Source organism: Bubalus kerabau, chromosome 5 (genome assembly GCF_029407905.1).
Source record: "Bubalus kerabau isolate K-KA32 ecotype Philippines breed swamp buffalo chromosome 5, PCC_UOA_SB_1v2, whole genome shotgun sequence".
NCBI lineage: Eukaryota > Metazoa > Chordata > Mammalia > Artiodactyla > Bovidae > Bubalus > Bubalus kerabau.
The window spans coordinates 20,004,232-20,022,529 of record NC_073628.1 but is presented as its reverse complement, the minus strand read 5'-3'; the positions used below and the strand labels follow the sequence as shown (position 1 = coordinate 20,022,529).

The window sequence follows — 18,298 nt, the reverse complement described above, 5'->3', positions numbered from 1 at the left end:
CTTCCTGTCTGGGAGCTGGCACTTCTGGGTTCTGGCTTAATTCTCTCCAAGGGAAGCAGCTACACTTACTTGTGCCTGCCCACCTTGATGCCATCTTCAAAAGCCTGATCTACATGCCATCAGCTGCAGCTGCACGGCACTCAAGGGCTGCGCCTCTGGGTGGGGATTCAAAGTGCCAGATCTCTTGAAAAGGTGCTCACAGCCCAGCTGGGGAAAGTCAACCCCACACATTCGGGACACCTGCCCTTGATGAGCTCGGAGGAAGGCGTATCACAGTCCTTGGGCCCAAAGGACTCAGACAGGAATGTCAGAGCTTCATCTATTTTCTTAAAAGTGTAGAATTTGGGGTTAAAAAAAAAAATCTAAACTCCTCTGTAAGGGAATGGACAATCAGGCAGGATTGCATTTTTCAGTAGCACAGGGGTTCCATTTAAATGATGATGAATAATCACATTCAAAAGAGGATATTAATTTAAAATATTAAACTCTTATCGTGTAGATTATGAATGCAAAAAAGTCCTCTAAGTTGCTCATTTATGTCCGTGCCAGTTCTGTCAATGATAATCACCAAAAACAATAAAGAAATCATCACACAGGTGGAGAAGGTGACATGGTTTAGCCCAAGCAGGCACCTTTGTTATGCTTACCATACTTTGTCTCATTACCTATTACAATACATTTGCATTAGGAACCAAAAATATTTCTAATGTTAGCAATAGCACCTAGAAAGTAATCGAGGCTCCACAGAAGTTAACTAATGTATTTTATGGACAAGCACTAAAACTGCCTCTGTGCTGTTCATTGTAATTGTGGTGGGTGGTTGTTTAGTCACTAAGTCGTGTTTGACTGTTTGCGATCTCATGGCCTGCAGGCCACCAGGCTCTGTCCGTGGGATTTCCCAGGCAAGAATACTGGAGTGGGCTGACATTTCCTTCTCTGGGGGATCTTCCTGACCCAAGGATCAAACTCCTGTCCCCTGAATTGGCAGGCAGACTCTTTACCACTAAGTCACCAAGGAAGCCCAATAACTGCAATGTGTGTTAGTTGCTTAGTTGTGTCCACCTCTTGGCAACCCCATGGGCTACAGCCTGCCAGGCTTTTCTGTCCATGGAATTCTCCAGGCAAGAATGCTGGAGTGGGTTACCATCTCCTTCTCCAATGGCAAAATCTTAAATTGCAATAACACATTTGTCTCAAAATGTTAAATGCTTGACCTGGAAATATATAGGAAGATGATAGAGTGGAGACTCTAAATATACTTATGAAACAACCATATTACAAGTATATTAGATTTCTGCTGTTGTTCAGTCACTAAGTTTTGTCCAACTCTGCAAGTCCATGGACTGCAGCAGGCCAGGCTTCCCTGTCCTACATAATCTCCTGGAATTTGCTCAAACTCATGTCCATTGAGGCGATGATGCCATCCAACCATCTCATATTTGTCATCTCCTTCTCCTGCCCTCGATCTTTCTCAGCATCAAGGTCTTTTCCAATGAGCCGGCTCTTCACATTAGGTGGCCAAAGTATTGGAGCTTCAGCTTCTGTTCTTCCAATGAATATTCAGGACTGATTTCCTTTAGGATTGACTGGTTTGATCTCCCTGCTGTCCAAGGGACTTTCAAGGTGCTGAGTCTTCTCCGGCACCACAGTTTGAAAGCATCAGTTCTTCAGTGTTCAGCCTTCTTTCTGACCCAGGGAATATTCCCTAGGACCCCAAATCTGAGTTAATGTTTATAAGAATCACCCATGTTTCTGCTTGTCGATCACTGTGACCTCGTCCTAAACAAAAGCTTACACACCTCAAGGATGTTTTAAGTCAAATGCAAAACAAGGGTTTCAATTCACTCATATGGAACTCAAAGTTAAGGCCTGCTCAATGGCAAGAACCCAACTCACTTGACTTTTCATATCATTTTTTAAAGTTGTTTGAAACTGAATGGCTCCTATCAACAATGGTACCCAGACTCTAAGCTTCAAGTGGCATTGATTCCAGAAGTTCAAGACAAATGGCCTTGCTGACCTGAGAGGTTCCTCCTCTCCCCCTCCTCACATAAATGGCAGGAAGATGGGAACATCTGGGACCCGAGGGTTAGGTGATGATTAGAAATCCAAGGTGCATGTTCCATTCGTATGCAGCCACTGGACTGGCCAGAGCATGGTGGATTACCATGACTACACCACCCATGGGAGGTGGGTACTGTCCCCATCAATAGCAGCAGGAGAGAAACACTGAGAATGAATGATACGCCTTACATCTGAAAACTACTACAGTCCACCAAGACCTTTCCCCAATATCCTCACCACATGAAGTGGCGTGGGGTAGGGGTAGGGTGAGGAGGAGCAGGGCTAGGAAAGTATTACAGGACCTCCACTTCACAGATGAGAAAACCAGGACTGCGAGAGATCAAGAACTTGGCTTAAACTCTCATCTTTCAACTCACATCTACAGTCTTTTCATTCTGTTCTGCTGCTGCTGGAAATTGGAATGAGCGTGGGCTCAGTAGTTGTGGCTCATAGGCTTTAGTTGCTCCAGAAATCCAAGAGAAATCAGAAATCCAAGAGATAAATTTCTGCAGCTAAGACAAAGCAAATGGGACTTTTATTCCTCAATTTGAAAATCTGATACATTGAGGCAGTGGTTAGAAACTCTGCTTTTACCACCAAGGACCTAGGTTCAATCCTTGATCAGGGACTAACAGCCTGCAAGCTGAGGCATAAGCAAGTGTAAAAAAAAAAAAAAAAAAAAACTCTGGGGAGGGGAGTAAACTAGGAGACTGGGATTGACATAGAGACACTACTATATATAAAGCAGCTTACTAATAAGGACCTACTATATAGCACAGGGAACTCTACTACCAATACTGTGTAATGACCTATACGGGAAAAGAATCTAGAGAAGCGTGGATGTAACTATATGCATAACTGATTCATTCAGCTGCACAGCAGAAATCAACACAGCAGTGTAAGTCAACTACACACCAATAAAAGCTCAAAAACAATTAAATAAAACCATTCCCAGATCAAAGAAATCCAAGATTTCGCATGGCTCACCCCATAAAGACATAATTAAAAGCTATTTACAGAACTGTCTGTAATCCTGTCCTTTCTTGGAACTAAGGGTTGTGAGGCTTCCTTCCTTTCATACAAAGTGACACAGGATAGACGACAACCTGGCCTCCTTCCCTGTCTGCACTCACCCCAAGTCACCCTGATGTGCAACTGTGCACATAATATAAGGTTAATTCGTTACATAAAGTCTGGTTGAAATAGGTTTCTTAAAGTGAAAGGACCAAGAAGAAACCTCATTCAACTGGAGAAGAAGAAAGGACAATTGTCACAAGTGGTAAGAGAAGATTTGTAAGGCAGGGAGAACAGACACAGTAGGGCATGCACCGGGCTTGCCTTGGCTTGTTGGTCAGAATCTATGGGTTCTCAGTTTTCCCACTAGTATAATCACACTGGGTAAAGTCACTCAACCGACGCACTGCTCAAAAGAGGTCTGTGGATAGGTAGTGTCTACCCCTCATAGGGTTTAATTTTAAAAATTTTTTTATTTATTTTTGGCTGTGCTGGGTCTTCATTGCTTTTCTCTAGCTGTGCCACGCAGGGGCTACTCTCCAGGCGCGGTGCACAGGCTTCTCATTGCAGCGGCTTCTCTTGTTGTGAAGCATGGGCTCGAGGGCGCGTGGGCTCAGAAGTTGTGGCTTACGGGCTTTAGTTGCTCCAAGGCATGTGGGATCTTCCCAGACAGGGATAGAACCCATGTCTCCTGCCATTGTGGCAGGCAAATTCTTTATCAATGAGCCATTAGGGAAGCCCCTATGGTTTATTTTTAAACATAGACCAAGGCAGAGAGAATAGTGTAATAAATTCGTATTTAAAATCCATCAACACTATCAGTTTTTACTTCATCTCCCCTACACACACACACACACACAGGAGAACTGTAAGGCTAATCCTAGGCAACATGCCATTTCACCCACAAATATTTTATTGTCACGAGGATATTTCTGAGATAAAGGAGGATCATACTATGAAAGCTTACAAGAAACAGATAAGCTCACAGAAAAAGAAAAGAAGGCTTCAGATTACTTTCCACAGTGCTTAAATCCAGGTCTACATTTCATCATTGGCCCACTAGAACCACAGGGCTTCTTTTAAAAAGCAACCTGACCATGATCTGGAGAGTGATGAAGCTGGATCAGAGAGGGATGACTAGAAAGCTCAGTGGTCAGCTATTACCCTTTCCACCCCCCTGTCCTCCAAGCAGAAGACTGCAGAGATAATCCTTCCTGACTGCTTATGTCCTCACGAACTTACTAGGAGTGTCTAGGAGTGGGCAGAAAAGGCTGAGGATTCTGGCCAGCACCCAAAGGGCAGATGTCAGGCTGCCTGGAACAACAGAGGAGGCGCCTTTAGTCCTTCAGGTCAACAGAGACAGCAAAATAGCCGTGGCTAGTGACTGTCTCTGGAGTTACTTGTCCCTGGAAAATCCTTATTGGCCCCTAAGAAAACTTACCCTATCGAGATGCTAATATCTCAGAAGACTTGAACAAAGTATGTTGTTCAAACTCTCTCTCATTGATGGAAGGATGGGTTGGAGCTAGGAAGGAAGGGTCCCCTTGGTCCTACACTCCTAATTGTTACAGGCTCTAGAAACTTGGCAAGCCAGGACTTCCTGATGAGGGAGTCAGTAGAATCCACAAAGCTGCTGGCTGAGGTTAATGCAAAGAAGGGAACCATGTCACTCCTCTGTCCCTCGGCCCCATTTTCACAAGCCTAATGAAGTGACAAAGCAATGAGAGACAGGCAGGATTCCTGGCTCCAGCAAAAAGCAAGAAGAGCTCGGTGTGTCCCGGGATGGGCCGACGATCCCAACCAGGCAGTCCATCACTGTCCCAAACAATGGGACACCCTGTCCCCAAAACAGATTTTCCTTATCAGTTAGAAAAAAAACCAACTGGGCTTTTACCAACGCCCTCGAAGTCACCAACTAGTTTTTTTAAAAAAAAAAAAAAAAAAGGGAAGGAAGAAGAAAGCAGCTGCACAGAAAATTCCCAATTCATCCTCCAATGACCTGACTGAACAAAACTGGAAGCCTGTCCTGCCGCCTCGGGAAATACTGCACACTGCTAGGGTGTGGTGGGGCAACCCCAAAGGTCGATGCCTTTTCTCGCAGAGATGCTATCCTAGGACAGGAGGGCTGGTCCTCGGAGAGGTGAAGCAGCCTGCAGACTGCACCGGGGAAGCCCGGCCTGGGAACCAAGGCTGCAGAGACAGCCGAGCATCAGAACATCTGTAGGAAGTGACTTCAGTCCCTCCCTTCTCCCCTCGTCCACCCCCACCCTCCTCATCCCCCAAAAGGAGTTTTAACACATGATTACCGCTGAAGTCCTGAGGATCTGGTGACTCACCAGACTCACACATGGTTCCAATGAGCCCTTGACCATTACATGGTAGGAGAGCAGGAAAGACAAATGAAAGCGGTTGTAATTCGGCAGCACGGAGCTCAGACCTGCCAGACAAAAGGGACTGCAGGCGTGTTCCCCAATTCGTTCAGGCACCTGACACACACAAGCTATTTTTAATCACTGGATTTATTTCCCCCCGCACCCCCACTCCCCTTCTCCGTCCTCCACCTCAGCAAATGCTTCCATGTTGAAGCAAACCCCAAATCAATCCCAGGTGTTCAGGGAAACCCAGAGAGGCACTTCCGCTCCAGGAGCTGGGCCAGAAAGCTGAACCATCCCCTGGGTCCCGCAGCTCCGTTTTCTTGCTCTTTCCTTACTTAGCACAGTTCAGATCGCCTACCCCAAACACTGGGCACAGGACCTGAAAGGAGAAATACCTGAATGAGCGTGCCCTGCTGGAACGGCTCCTGATTCTGTGCTTTCTCCAGCAGCCCTGGAGAGAGAGGGGGCCTGGGACAGGCCTCAGGGATCACTAAGAGCTCAAGAGCATCCTTTACTAGTTAGGATTCTCTACCCGCCTGGCAGCAAGGAGTAAAGTAAACGTGTGAAAATTCCAAAGCCTGTTGTTGTTTAGTCGCTCAGTCCTCTCCAACTCTTTGTGACTTCATGGGCTGTAGCCCACCAGGCTTTTCTGTCCATGGAATTCTCCAAGCAAATATATCCGAGTAGGCTGCCATTTCCTTCTCCAGGTGATCATCTCAACCCAGGAATCACACCTGCGCCTCCTGCATTGGCAGATGGATTCTTTACCACTGAGCCATTGGGTGCGCAAAGCCCAGTAAGTGCTCAATAAATTATCGGTGACTTCTTGAACTGAAACATGTCTTGTAAAATAGAAAGACATATATATATACACATATATGGTAAAATAGAAACGGTCTTGTAAAATAGAAAAACATGTATATATACACATATGGTTCAGATGGTAAAGAATCTGCCTGTAATGTAGAAGACCTGGGTTCAATCGCTGGGTTGGAAAGATACCCTGGAGAAGGGCATGGCAACCCACTCCAGTATTGTCGCCTGAAGAATCCCCATGGACAATGGAGCCTGGCAGCTACAGTCTATGGGGTTGCAAAGAGTCAGACATGACTGAGCAACTAAGTACACACACACACAATTTTATTTCCCAAAGCTTAGAGAGGCAGCTAGGACAAGGAACCTAGAGATTTCCCCAAGTACAACCAAGCAACTGAGAAAATGAATGCAAAAATCAGATTCTGAGATATACATGGAAATTGACACCCCCCTGAATCTTTATCTCAAAAAACCCCTTCCCTATTTTGCATCTTCCAATCTGCTCGGGGGAAATACTTTTTTGTAGCGATCATCATCTATGTATTTTGCCATGACAACACCTCACAGCTCCAGGAGCCAGAAGACCTAAGACATCTTTTGGTTTTAAAAACTTCCTAAGAATGCCAGCTTAGAGTCAGTAAGGCACAAAACAAAACTAATCTTGTGCTCAAAACTTTTTTCCGTGTTTGTCATTTGCCAGAACCCAAACTGCATTTTACCCGAGTCATGCATGTGCCCTTAAATGAATAGCATGCTCACAATTTAAAAGAATGTTTTCATTATTGAGATTAAGATTCCTGCATAGAAGGAAGGCTGCCTAACCCAGGCCTCCTGCATTGCAGCCAGATTCTTTACCATCTGAGCCACCAGGGAACCCTACTTTAAAGAATACATTTCCTAAACAATCATTCAAAACCATTTACAGAGCAGATCACAGATTTCAAATCATTTTCTATATAGACAATTACACTTGACTCCACACCAGGCATTTTATAAGTCCTAAACGTCTCAGAATAGAGTCACTCCTTTTGTCATGGAAAACACTGAGGCGGGGTCTCCATATTACTCAGGAGGAAAGCCCTCATTGGGCCCTTTGAGCTCCAAAGTTTGCAGCCAGCCAGACTGGTGCAACACAGGGCTTCTCTGGTGGCTCAGAGGGTAAAGAATCTGCCTGCAAAGCAGGAGACCTGGGTTTCATCCCTGGATCAAGAAGATCCCTTGGCGAAGGGAACCATAACCCCAAGTGTTCTTGCCTGGAGAATTCCACGGACAGAGGAGGCTGGCAGGCTACAGTCCATGGGGTCGCAAAGAGTCAGATGTGACTGAGTGACTAACACTTTGGCTTCACTTTCACATGGTGTGTGCACCCCACTAGTTCTTACCTATCTTAGACTTCTGGGCCAGGGCAAACTCCTGCCCTGCCTTCAACCAAATAAAATACTCACGACAAAGTCAGAAGGCTTCGGCAACAATGTGGCAAAGCATAACCCCACTCAAGAAGACTATGGAAAATATCTGACATCCTACATCTCGCTATTGTCCCAGCTTCCGCTCTTGGAGTTGACACATGACCCTTTGATGCTCCACTCTGTGAGGCCCTTGAGATGCTGGCTCCTCAGGCTGCCCGATTCATTTCCACATCACCTGATTCCCACCCATCATTTTCGGTGCTGCTATCTGAGAAGAGGTTTACATTTTGGAAAATGTATTCTTTCCTATGCTACTATGAGCCTGAAAACAATCAAGTGTTCAGTATTCTCTGCATTACATAGGTGAGGGGGTGGAGGCTCACAAAGGGTCCTTAAGTGACTGAACCAAGGTGACCAGGCCAGTTGAGTGACTTCACCAGCACTCAGACTCCAACGTTCAGACATAAAAGCTGGGTACTTTCCACCTATTAATAAGAGTTAAAAGCAGGAGAGGCAGACATGATGGACATAAGAACATCTCCTTTCATTTTCTCCATCATTCTCATTACAGAGGAAGTTCTTTCTGGAAGTGCCTCAATTCCTGGGCCACTCGGATGACAGAAGCTGCAACACCAGAGCTTGAGTCTCCAAGACCCATCCCACCCAGAACCCCAAGTCAGAGGCTCGAGACTTCTCTATACGTGGTCTGGGGGAAAGACGGGCACAGAGGGGCTATCTGAGCATCACCGGAAGACTGGGCTGGTCAAGGTGGAAGACGGGCAGTTTTCTCCGTGGGCAAAGGAAAAATCTGGACAAACAAACGGAGTGGGGCCCATTTATTTAGGCTGGAAGAGGTAGAGTTTTTCTGCACTTTTGAACTGTTTTCTCAAGGCCGGCCTCTCCCTCCCACGCAGGAAACAAACACAGAGACAGGCTTATTCCAGTGAGGGCTCTGGTCACTGAGAGCTACCCGGGCAAAGCAGAAGGAAGAGGGGCTGGGGAGCAAGGCAGGAGGAGTGGGGGGCAGGGGGCAGACAGGGAGGAGCTGGGAGAGGAGAGGAGAGACAGAGTGGGCCGTGAAGATGGGGAAGGATGGATGGTGGAGAAGGGAACAGAGGGAAAGAAAGGGAAAAGCAGGAGAAGCCAATATTGAAACATTTTAAACCAGAATAAAGGGACAGATGGCTGAGTGGAACTGGGCTGGGAAGAATCAGAGACTTACTCCCAATTAATGATGTTCAAAAAGCAGCATTTTTCCATAAATTTTGAAAGGAAATTCTCTCTTGTCTTTCTTATTTATTTATACATTATATAAATACATTTTCAAACCAAAAAAAAGGGGGGGGGCTGTTTTTTTCCAATGGGAAAAAAAAAGCCTTGTTGGAGATGAAAGCCAGTCTTCAAAAACCCCTCGGAGGAAGCTAAAACCCCACATGTCTCGGTGCTGCAGAAAGAAAAACAAAGTGGACATTCTTCCTGTGTTCTAAGGCTTTTTTATGCAGATGTGTTTTTCTTTTAATAAATAAATCTGGACAGAGAAGGGAAAAGCATACTCCTAGACATTCACACAGTGCAACTGTCTGTTTTCAACCCAGTGAAACCACAATGAAAAAATAAGAATATCTAAGTCCATTTTCCCAGTGCAGAGACAAATGGTCTGAAAATGCCAACCGTTCTCAAAATGACAACCACAGGCACTGAGGCAATATGCTCTGTGTGCATCACCCCCAAGCTTCCCACCCACAAAGGCTTATCTGCAATGAGTAACAACAAGCAGAGAAAGGCAGGACCCGGAGCAGGGTGGCCATACTCCCTAGAAAGGCCCACGGTGGTCCTCACTTACAACATTCAGCCACTCCACACTTTTTGAGCCATTGCATTTCACTTTAGGACTGCAGTAATTATTTTAAAACACATGTACACACTGAGTTTAAAATCTGCCTTTTTATGTCCACCCACTGGCCTGAGCACTGTTGGTTGAAATGACACAGAAGAATTTTCATCTTTTTTCATCTATCAGCTTTTCAGTACTTTTACTCACGCCTGTGTCATCAGTTCCACTCAGGCATTAAAATTCCTTGGCTCCTTCATCCACTGGTGATGTCCTGGTTTGGCCATGGCCCCACCGGAGGCCTTCCTGTATGCCCACGTCCCTTTAGAGCATCGCAAACATTCCCGGGGGGAACCAGACTTCTCAGGAGACAAATGAGAACATGGAGATGGCCAGCCTACTCCTGCAATTCTGTTGGTGCAGACCAACCTCAATCATTCTAAAGGCCACACTGCAAAAACTGCTCCAAGTGCCCTGCGAGACCTCCTCCATAGGTTCCGAGGTTGAGCCAGTTCCGCACCTGTTGCATGCCTGTATGTTAAGTCGCTTCAGTTGTGTCCGACTCTTTGTGACCCCATTCCCTTCTCCAGGGGAATCTTCCCGACTCACGGGTCGAACCCACGTCTCTTTAGTCTCCTGCACTAGCAGGGAGGTTCTTTATCACTAGCGTCACCTGAGAAGGCCCTGCACCTGTTGACTAAGTCTTATTAACCTCAGGCAAAGATTACGTTTATCCATTCTAAACTTCACCTTGTTCAGATGCACATTTCCATACACAGAGCTCTTTTTTAGACCATGAATCTGTCCTCATCCTATTCGAGTTGCCCCATTTGAAATTTATTAAGTAGACTTTCTGCATCCTTCTCTCATCTGAGCCCCCAGTATAAATGTTGAAAAGTCAACAACCAAGTTCTGTGACCCATAGCATAACACCAGAGATAACGCCAGTTTGATGCTGATGCGCTGATCAAACACCCTTTGGGTCTAGCTGCTCAACCAATTACACATCCTCTTGCCTTTACTGTCACTGGATCCACAGGTACTCATTCTGGCCACAAATATATAACAGAAAGAGCTGGACAAAATCTTCAGTGGACTCTGTGTATCTACCCATTGGGGAGCTCCAGACATGGGCAAAGGCGGCTGAGGAAATGCAGAAGCTGGAACTCAGACACCTGCACAATGAAAGAAAGATGGAAAATGGGAGGAAGGCGGTGGGGGGAGAGACAGGAGCGGGAGGGAAAGAAGGAGAGAGAGAGAGCAGAGCCTAAGACTCCAGTGCTCCAGCCACTCTGCTTCCAGAAACAATGGGCACTTAGAGAACAATGGCTGCAGACAAAGTCTTGGTCTATTTTTATCTGCCACTGTGAGTCCCAGACAGGAGGAACTGGATTTCTGCCCTGTGCGCGCAGCTCCAACTGGATCTGGGCTGGGAGGAAGATGAGGTCACTGAGAACGCTGCCTGCTTAGAAATAGGCTCCGGTTTTTTTTTTTTTTTTTTTTGCTCGCAGAGTAGTTCCTTCTTAGCCTAAAGGCTCTCTTTAGCCAAGTGAAGAAGTGTGCGTGCCTACTGCTAAAAACACAGCCATGTGGAGAAGGGGTGGGTCCAGACTGCAACTGCCGCTCAGCCCAGCCCAGAACAAGGAAGGGAAGTGGGGAGGATGCCCCAGGAAGCCTGGCCACTGGACAGTCAGCTCTACCGTTCCTAAGATGACAGCCCCGACAGGCCTGCTCACCACACCTGGCTGGAGTCCTCCTAAGAGAGATTCTCCAAGGCAAAGCTCCCTCCTCAATTCTTCGGAGCATTAAGAAGTTGAGGGCTGATCTTCATGGGTATGTGTACCCCATGTCTCAACAAAAGCCTCAGACTGCCCTTTGCTTCATCCTCTTTGAACAGTTTCTCTCTTTTCTGGAAATGCCATCTTCAGCTCTGACAGAACTTTGGAGTGACAATTTTAATCCTTCCCATCTGTGTTACTTACAGTCTTAATCCTTCAAGAGGCTTTCTAACAAGGACCAGCCATGGTGGTATAAGCCTGTGACAGACACCAGACTGAAGAAAACCAGCCGAATCTGGGCCAGGGAGGGAGGCATGGAGACCCAAGAGTGAGTCCTGTCAGCAGCTCTCCTGTAACCCACAGAATCGGTAACTGCTCCCTTGGATCCAGTCCAGCCCTACAGCCTTCTGAATCCTATATGCAAAGATGGAACATCCCAAAGGCAAGAATTCATGTTGCCACGGATTCATCTAGATGCACCCCGCTCCAAGGAAAACCTCCTCCACTCATGCCTCCAAGTTCTTGCCACCAACCTCCTTGCTCCTGAAAAACCAACAGGTAGAAAGGAAGCTGAATAAGACTGTTTTCCTTTCATTTAAATAGCTCATGGTGTTTCATTGAGAATATCCTAAGTAGTGTCACCGTGGGGCTTCCTTGGTGGCTCAGAGGTAAAGAACCCACCTCCCAGTGAAGGAGACACAGGTTCAACCCCTGGGTCAAGAAGATCCCCTGGAGAAGGGAATGGCAACCCACTCCAGTATTCTTGCCTGGGAAATCCCATTGGACAGAGGACCCTGGCTCCATGGGCTACAGTCCACGGGGTCGCAAAAGAGTTGAACATGACTTGGCGACTAAACGACAACAACAAGGTCACCGCAGGGAGAGGGAGCTGGAGGTAGGCACTTAAATGTCTTATCATTTTAAAGCTTAAGCACAGAGCAGGCAAGTAGCGCCCAGGGCTAGGGTCAGTGTGCTCAGGGCTGGGGCCACTATAACCACAGAATGGTTAGAAGTCATGTACTGGGTTCCTTCCCTGGCCCACATTCTCTCTGTTGACTTCAAAAGTACCAGGCGCGTTATTGCATTGAGCATAGTAAACATCTATGATAAACTGAGTATTAGTTCTAATCTTCCTTTTGACTTTAGGAGCCCAAAATAAAGGAAGTGATACTTTTTTTTTAAAAGTGCAGGGGTCCAGACGTTCAAGTCAGACCATCTGTAGAGTGGTCTCATGAACTTGAAATACCAACACCACCTACAAGGCCATGACATGCAAACATTTCTGTCCTAAGCATATGGTGGAGACTGAAACCGAGGTGAAATATCTGACCCCCTAAAATGCACTAAACTAAACTAAGAGGGTGCTGGGGTCACTGAACCTGGTCCAGAACCTCAAACAGTGCTTATTTGACTCCTCCCCACTCCTGCTCCCAGCAGGCTAAGTTATCATCCCCCTCTCCAAAGTGTGAAAGTCGCTCAATTGTGTCTAACTCTTTGTGACCCCATGGACTATCCAGTCCATGGAATTCTTCAGGCCAGAATATTAGAGTGGGTAGCCTTTCCCTTCTCCAGGGATCGTCCCAACCCAGGGATCAAACCCCAGGTCTCCTGCATTGCAAGCGGATTCTTTACCAGCTGAACCACAAGGGAAACTCCTCCTCCAAGGGCCCTGCTGAATCATCCCAGGGTCATTCAAGAGAACCACGTGGGAGCCACGTGGCAGGAAGAGGAAGAAGGCAGAGAAGCGCCTGTTCCCACCCTGAAGAGACTGATATCAGAGAACAGGCAGAACTTCCCACCCACAGTGTATCTGGCAAGCGTGTGAGACAGCCCTTCTCTGGACCTATCACAGTCTTCCAAAACGCCTGCTAAAGCCACCAAAATGCACATTCCTATTGATCCAGAAAGAGTGAAGGTGGCAGTTAGCTAAATGCACCCCAAACCAATGTGAGAGCCTAGCGTGGAGCATCTGGAATTCACAGCATCAGGCTTTATAATGTTCAACCACTCATGAAATAATGGCCCCAGTCAGCTCAGGAAATCCAAATGTCTGTCCCTAATGAGGAATCAGAAATCTTGTTGCTTTAAGGGGTTTAGGGACTAATCTCAGCGTCCCGGCTCAGGTTTCCTGAGCTGCTAAGAAGGTACTTAGGAGCCTGAGAGAGAGCTTTAAGGAAATCTGGGCCCTCTCCCTAAACCACCAGGTTCCCTGTTAAACCCAGCATCTCAGGCTGCTCCCAGGTCTGTTTATTCCTGATCTAGAATTTCGGCCCTGAGATCTATTCTGCTTTGGCCTTCTCCACAGCCTTAGGCAGGAACAGGCACCCTGTGCACCCTACTGGTGGCTTCACACTTTTCCTCGCCTCTGTTTCCTCTCTGTTGCCCTCCCTGTGGTTATCTGATGCTCACAGCTCATCCAGGAACAAAAAGGGCCAAGAGGAATTCACAGAATTCGCTATAAAGCTTTAACAAGCCCTTGGAGGGATGTTCTCCCTTCCAGGGAACTCAACGTAATTATAAGATGAATGAAAGGAAGCTGTCGGAGACATCAGGGGCGGGTGAGCACAGGCACTGGTCAGGAGGTCCACAAGACCCAGTTTCCAGAACATGCCGGGTTTAGAGGGGCCTTCCGACATCACCCGGGGAAAACAAAGCTCAGGAAGGTGACATGGTCACGTGGTTACTAATTCTAGACCTCCTGGCTCCCTGGCCAGTATTTTCCATCCTCTGCTCTGTTCCCTTTTCACAGTAGATTGGGAGGGAGACAGCCTCTCTCCTCTTTGCTGCTAACAAGCCCTGGTCATCATTCTCAACAAACTCTCCTCCTCCCCAGGTTTACGCTGACCACAGAGGAACAAGCCACCCAAAGGTATAATAGATGTGACTTGGGATATAACCTGCCCCTGACGGGATCAGCTCTTCCTCCATGTTATGTTTTCAACCACAATGGTCAGACTCCCCTGGAAAAGATCTCCCTTCCAGCAGGGATCTCAGCTGAATGCCTGGGACCACAAAGCAAGAATCTCCAAAACCCAACTTCAGCTACACCAAACCTCTATGCCCAACGGTTCTAAAATTTGCAGTCCTATTCCTATCAATCCAGAAAGAGTGAAGGTGGCAGTTAACTTCAGTGATCCAGTGACCTCCTTCTAAAAAGCACCGAATAAAGAGATCACCACTGGATCCATTCCAGTCCCGGTGGTACAGGAAGGAAGGCATGGTGGACAGCGTTGAGACGCCACAACCAATCCCCACTGAAAAGGCAGAGCATAAAATCAGGGGCGTTCAGCCTGAATGTTGAACCTGATGCATCTAATTAATGAGGCCATAGGTCCAACTCAAAAAGGCCAGGACCCGGAGCGATACAAGCAGGTCGCTTTCTAACGGAAAATGCACTCAGAGTGCAGAGAGCTAAGGGTTGTGCTGTGGTCTCTTGTAACCTCCATTTTTTTTTTCTCTCCTTTTAGAATGAGGCCCCAAACACCCAGCCCGGGGCATTCTGACAGCCCCTCGGTGGCCCTGGAGGCCCACGTCGGCCCGGAGCAGACAACCTCTGAGGCCTCTCTCGGGGCAAACCCAAGAGGTTGAAAAGTCGCCAGGCAGACCTCCATCTCCAGATCGATGGGCCCAATAGGCCAATGGATGGAGAGCAGAGGAGCCAGGATCAATGCGAAGGGAGGGAGCAGAAGCTGGTCTCCGTCCGAGGCCTCAGGTGGGACAGAGACAGATGGAAGTGGGACGAGGGATGCGCAGCCTTCATCCGCTCCTGGTAAGTGGCTCGGCCGCATCAGGAAGCCATTAGGAAACTGCAGCCACCACAGCCCCAAGTCGGACAACGAACAGCCCTGCCGCTAGTGAAAGGGCTCACTATCTGCCCAGACACCAGCTCCCTGCCTGGCGGAGCCACAGCCGGCGAGCCCGCAGCTCTCCCGGGCGCGTGGCTGCGTGCTCGCTCGCAGCATCAGAGAAGAACAGCAGGGGCTCTCAACAGGAGACGGGGGTCCACGTCCCCTGGGCCCTGCTGGACAGCCTAGCCAGCACACCTTTATTCCAAAAGAGTCACTGGGGCTTCTATCAGGGTGATGGAAACGTCCCAGAGTCAGTGATCGGTAACAGCTGCACAACTCTGTGAATGGAATAAAACCCCCTGAACTGTATACTTGCACATGGAGAATTTCATATTAAGCGAATTACATCTCAATTTAAAAAACAGTATTTTTCAAAGAGCTAGCAATCTGCCTGCTATGAGCCAAGCAGTGGGAATAACTCGATGATGGGGAGACAGGGACCCTGCCCCGGGAGTTTCCCTGCAGTGGGAATACCTCGGGGACAGGGAGATAGGCACCCTGCCCCGGGAGCTTCCCTCTAGTGGGATAAACAAACCCCACAGAAGCACACAGACAGCAGCTCCACACTTACTGCTCAGGACGAGCTGTGGGGATAACAGAGGCCAAGTAACAGGCTGGGTTCCAGAAGCAGCAGGGAAGAGGTGCTGACGTCCAGAGTGTAGGGTTTGACGAAGGAGAGGGGGCCAATGTGTCAAGGGCCACAGCCGGGTGGGTGGCATCCATGAGAGGGACAAGACATGGATGTGACCTCAGCCCCAGGAAAGCCTCAGGAGACGGCAGACGGGCCTCACGGGAGACAGGGGAGACACTCGGGAGACAGGGGAGACACTCGGGAGGCGGACATCTGGGGTCTACAACTCCTGGGAGCATTTACACAAGGACCAAGAGAGAGGCCATGGACTCCAGGAGACAAGCAGAGATCCCCCCAAGTTCCCCTCACCCCAAGCTGTCTCCAGAAGAGGCTGCCTGAGTGCTCATTGAAGGTGACAGGAGCATTTGTACATTTCTACATTTAAGGCTTTTAGGAGAAGGAAGTCTCCATCAGACTGGCTCTTTCTGGAGGTTTCTCTCCCAATCCCAGGAAGGGTAGGAGGGTGAGAAAAGGAAAGGCAGACAGAAAAGGCTTCAGGCAAACAAACACGGGACCAACTCCCGAACCAAAAGAGATGCAGTCACAACACTTGTGACCAAAAGGGACCTTTTGGAAAATTCTTTTCCAGGAGGGATCTTGAGTTTGGGCCCCTGGAATGCCCCAGAGCAATTCTGATTGGTTCCCGGGACCCTGACTCAGATTGCGCACCGCTCCGCTCCACCCTCAGCTCCACCCTCGGACGAGTAAATAAACTGACCCAGGGACTGACTAGAGGGAGGGAGCCAGGAGGGGAGGGAGGGGGCAGGAGCAGCATGGGAACCCGGAGAACGCAAGAGCCGACTCTGGTGCAGGGGACAGACAGATGAGAAGTCCAGTCTGCTCCAGAGACTGGTGGGGTGGCGAAATTCAAGAAATAACTCTCTGAGCCTTACACACCGCTCCAGTTGGATCCAGCCCTGCCCTGGCAGCCTGCTCATTGCTGCTTTATAATATACTGAATTAGTCACTGGCTTAGCAAGCACATTTAAACACACTGCAGCCCAGCTGTTTAAAGACACAGGATCCCTCTTCCAGCTGCCAGATTCTGCCTGTAAATCAACCATGACAATTGGCACGGGCAGACTCCAGAGGTGCAGGGTACTGAAGGCATCTACAGGGGCAAAGCGCTTTAGTGGAAAAGCCTGCTAGAACTGGCAGAGGGGTGAGGTCTGCTGGGCATTTGCTGGGGGACAGTGGGGACTCAGGGTATGGAGAAGAAAGCACGGCCAGTGGGCTTTTTCTGATCTGATGCTTATTAGCTTTAGGAGGCTGCCAAGTGGATTCACTGACCTGGCCCTTCCCAGCAGCAGGCTCACCCCCGGAGGGCAGCCTGGAGGAGGCAGTTCTACTCCGGGCCACCTACACTGACAGGTTTGTAGAGGTTTCCTCCTAAACCTCACATACTTAGGTCACTCCCAGGAAAGAGGAGGAGGACAATTAAAATAATTCAATATCCTGATAACGACAATTCCAAGAACCGGCCCCGCTGACCTGGCCAGGGCCTGAACACGCTGCTTTAGAGCTGGACTCGTGGGACCTGAGGCCTGGCTCAAGTTTGGTTAAGTGTGCGTGAGAGAAAGAAAACATACCAGCAGCCGCAGGCACTGGTCTGGCCCTCCTCGGTTATGGGGGTGTCGAGTGGAAAATTTTCTGTAACCAGGTTCACAGTAACCACAGTCCTAACAACCACCGAAGTAGCAACAGCATTGTCAGCAAAGAACATCTGTACGGACACGGCAGCCTGAGACCGAGGATAACACCACCATTCACGAGACCCTGTGTCAGCGGACAGGTATCCTACAGGAATTCTCTCAAACCCTTACAAGAGCCCTGAAAGCTCCTTAGGATGACCTCCTTTGTAAGGTTTATAAAAGAAAGGCTCCGGGAAGTTAAATACTTTCCCTAAGGGCACATTAGCAAGCAGAAAATTTAAGCACAGGGCTGTCTCACCTCCAAACCCTGCTCTTTCCAGGGCAGGGCAGTGGCTGCAGGGAGAAACCACATCACAACCAACATCATGAGTGAGAGGCTGTGGGATTCACGGATGAAGACGACTTTCTGTGGAGCCAACCAATGATAGGTCCCTCCCCTGCAACGATCAGGTCTCCTCTACCAAATGGGAAGAGAATGCATCTATATCTTAAGATGATGCTAAGAAACCTTCCGCATAAACAGACCATCTGATGAATATAAGAATCGAACACCCATGACTGAAAGGGTGGACTGCATGTAGACTCCATTAGAACAGGAATTTGAAGAAGACTCTCAAATAGATTTGTGGGGTTATTTGTGTGGGAGGGGTCTCCTGTGTATCGTGCACCATCTTTTGGAAATTCAAACACTAATTCCTTGAAACTGGTTTGCCCATAAAAACACTGATAGTCTTTTCTTACAAAGCAGGTGGCTGGGGGCCCGGGACACTGGACTCACCCTTGGTCTCCCCTTGCTGTCTGCAGTCAATGCCTGTGAGCAACACAGGCTTGACCCGACCCTGTGAAGCCAGAAACAAGTTGCCAGGACCCCAACTCATCT

At 48.2% G+C, this 18,298-nt stretch overlaps 1 protein-coding gene across 7 annotated transcripts in view; it reads right to left on the bottom strand.

Annotated features, from left to right (window-relative positions):
• Positions 1-18,298, bottom strand: part of ETS1 (ETS proto-oncogene 1, transcription factor) — a 138,549-nt gene that overhangs the window by 42,881 nt on the left and 77,370 nt on the right. The window contains exon 1 of one of the 7 annotated variants that reach the window (XM_055581201.1): positions 5,849-8,942. The exons of 4 other annotated variants lie outside the window; for them this stretch is intronic. Coding sequence is in view for 2 of the 3 variants with exons in the window: in XM_055581199.1 (XP_055437174.1) it covers positions 5,385-5,427 (43 nt within the window). In the remaining variant the exon portion in view is untranslated. Of the gene's footprint in view, positions 1-5,384; positions 5,587-5,848; positions 8,943-18,298 lie in introns of those variants that run through there. 2 more of the 7 variants (XM_055581199.1, XM_055581200.1) reach the window with 2 other exon arrangements.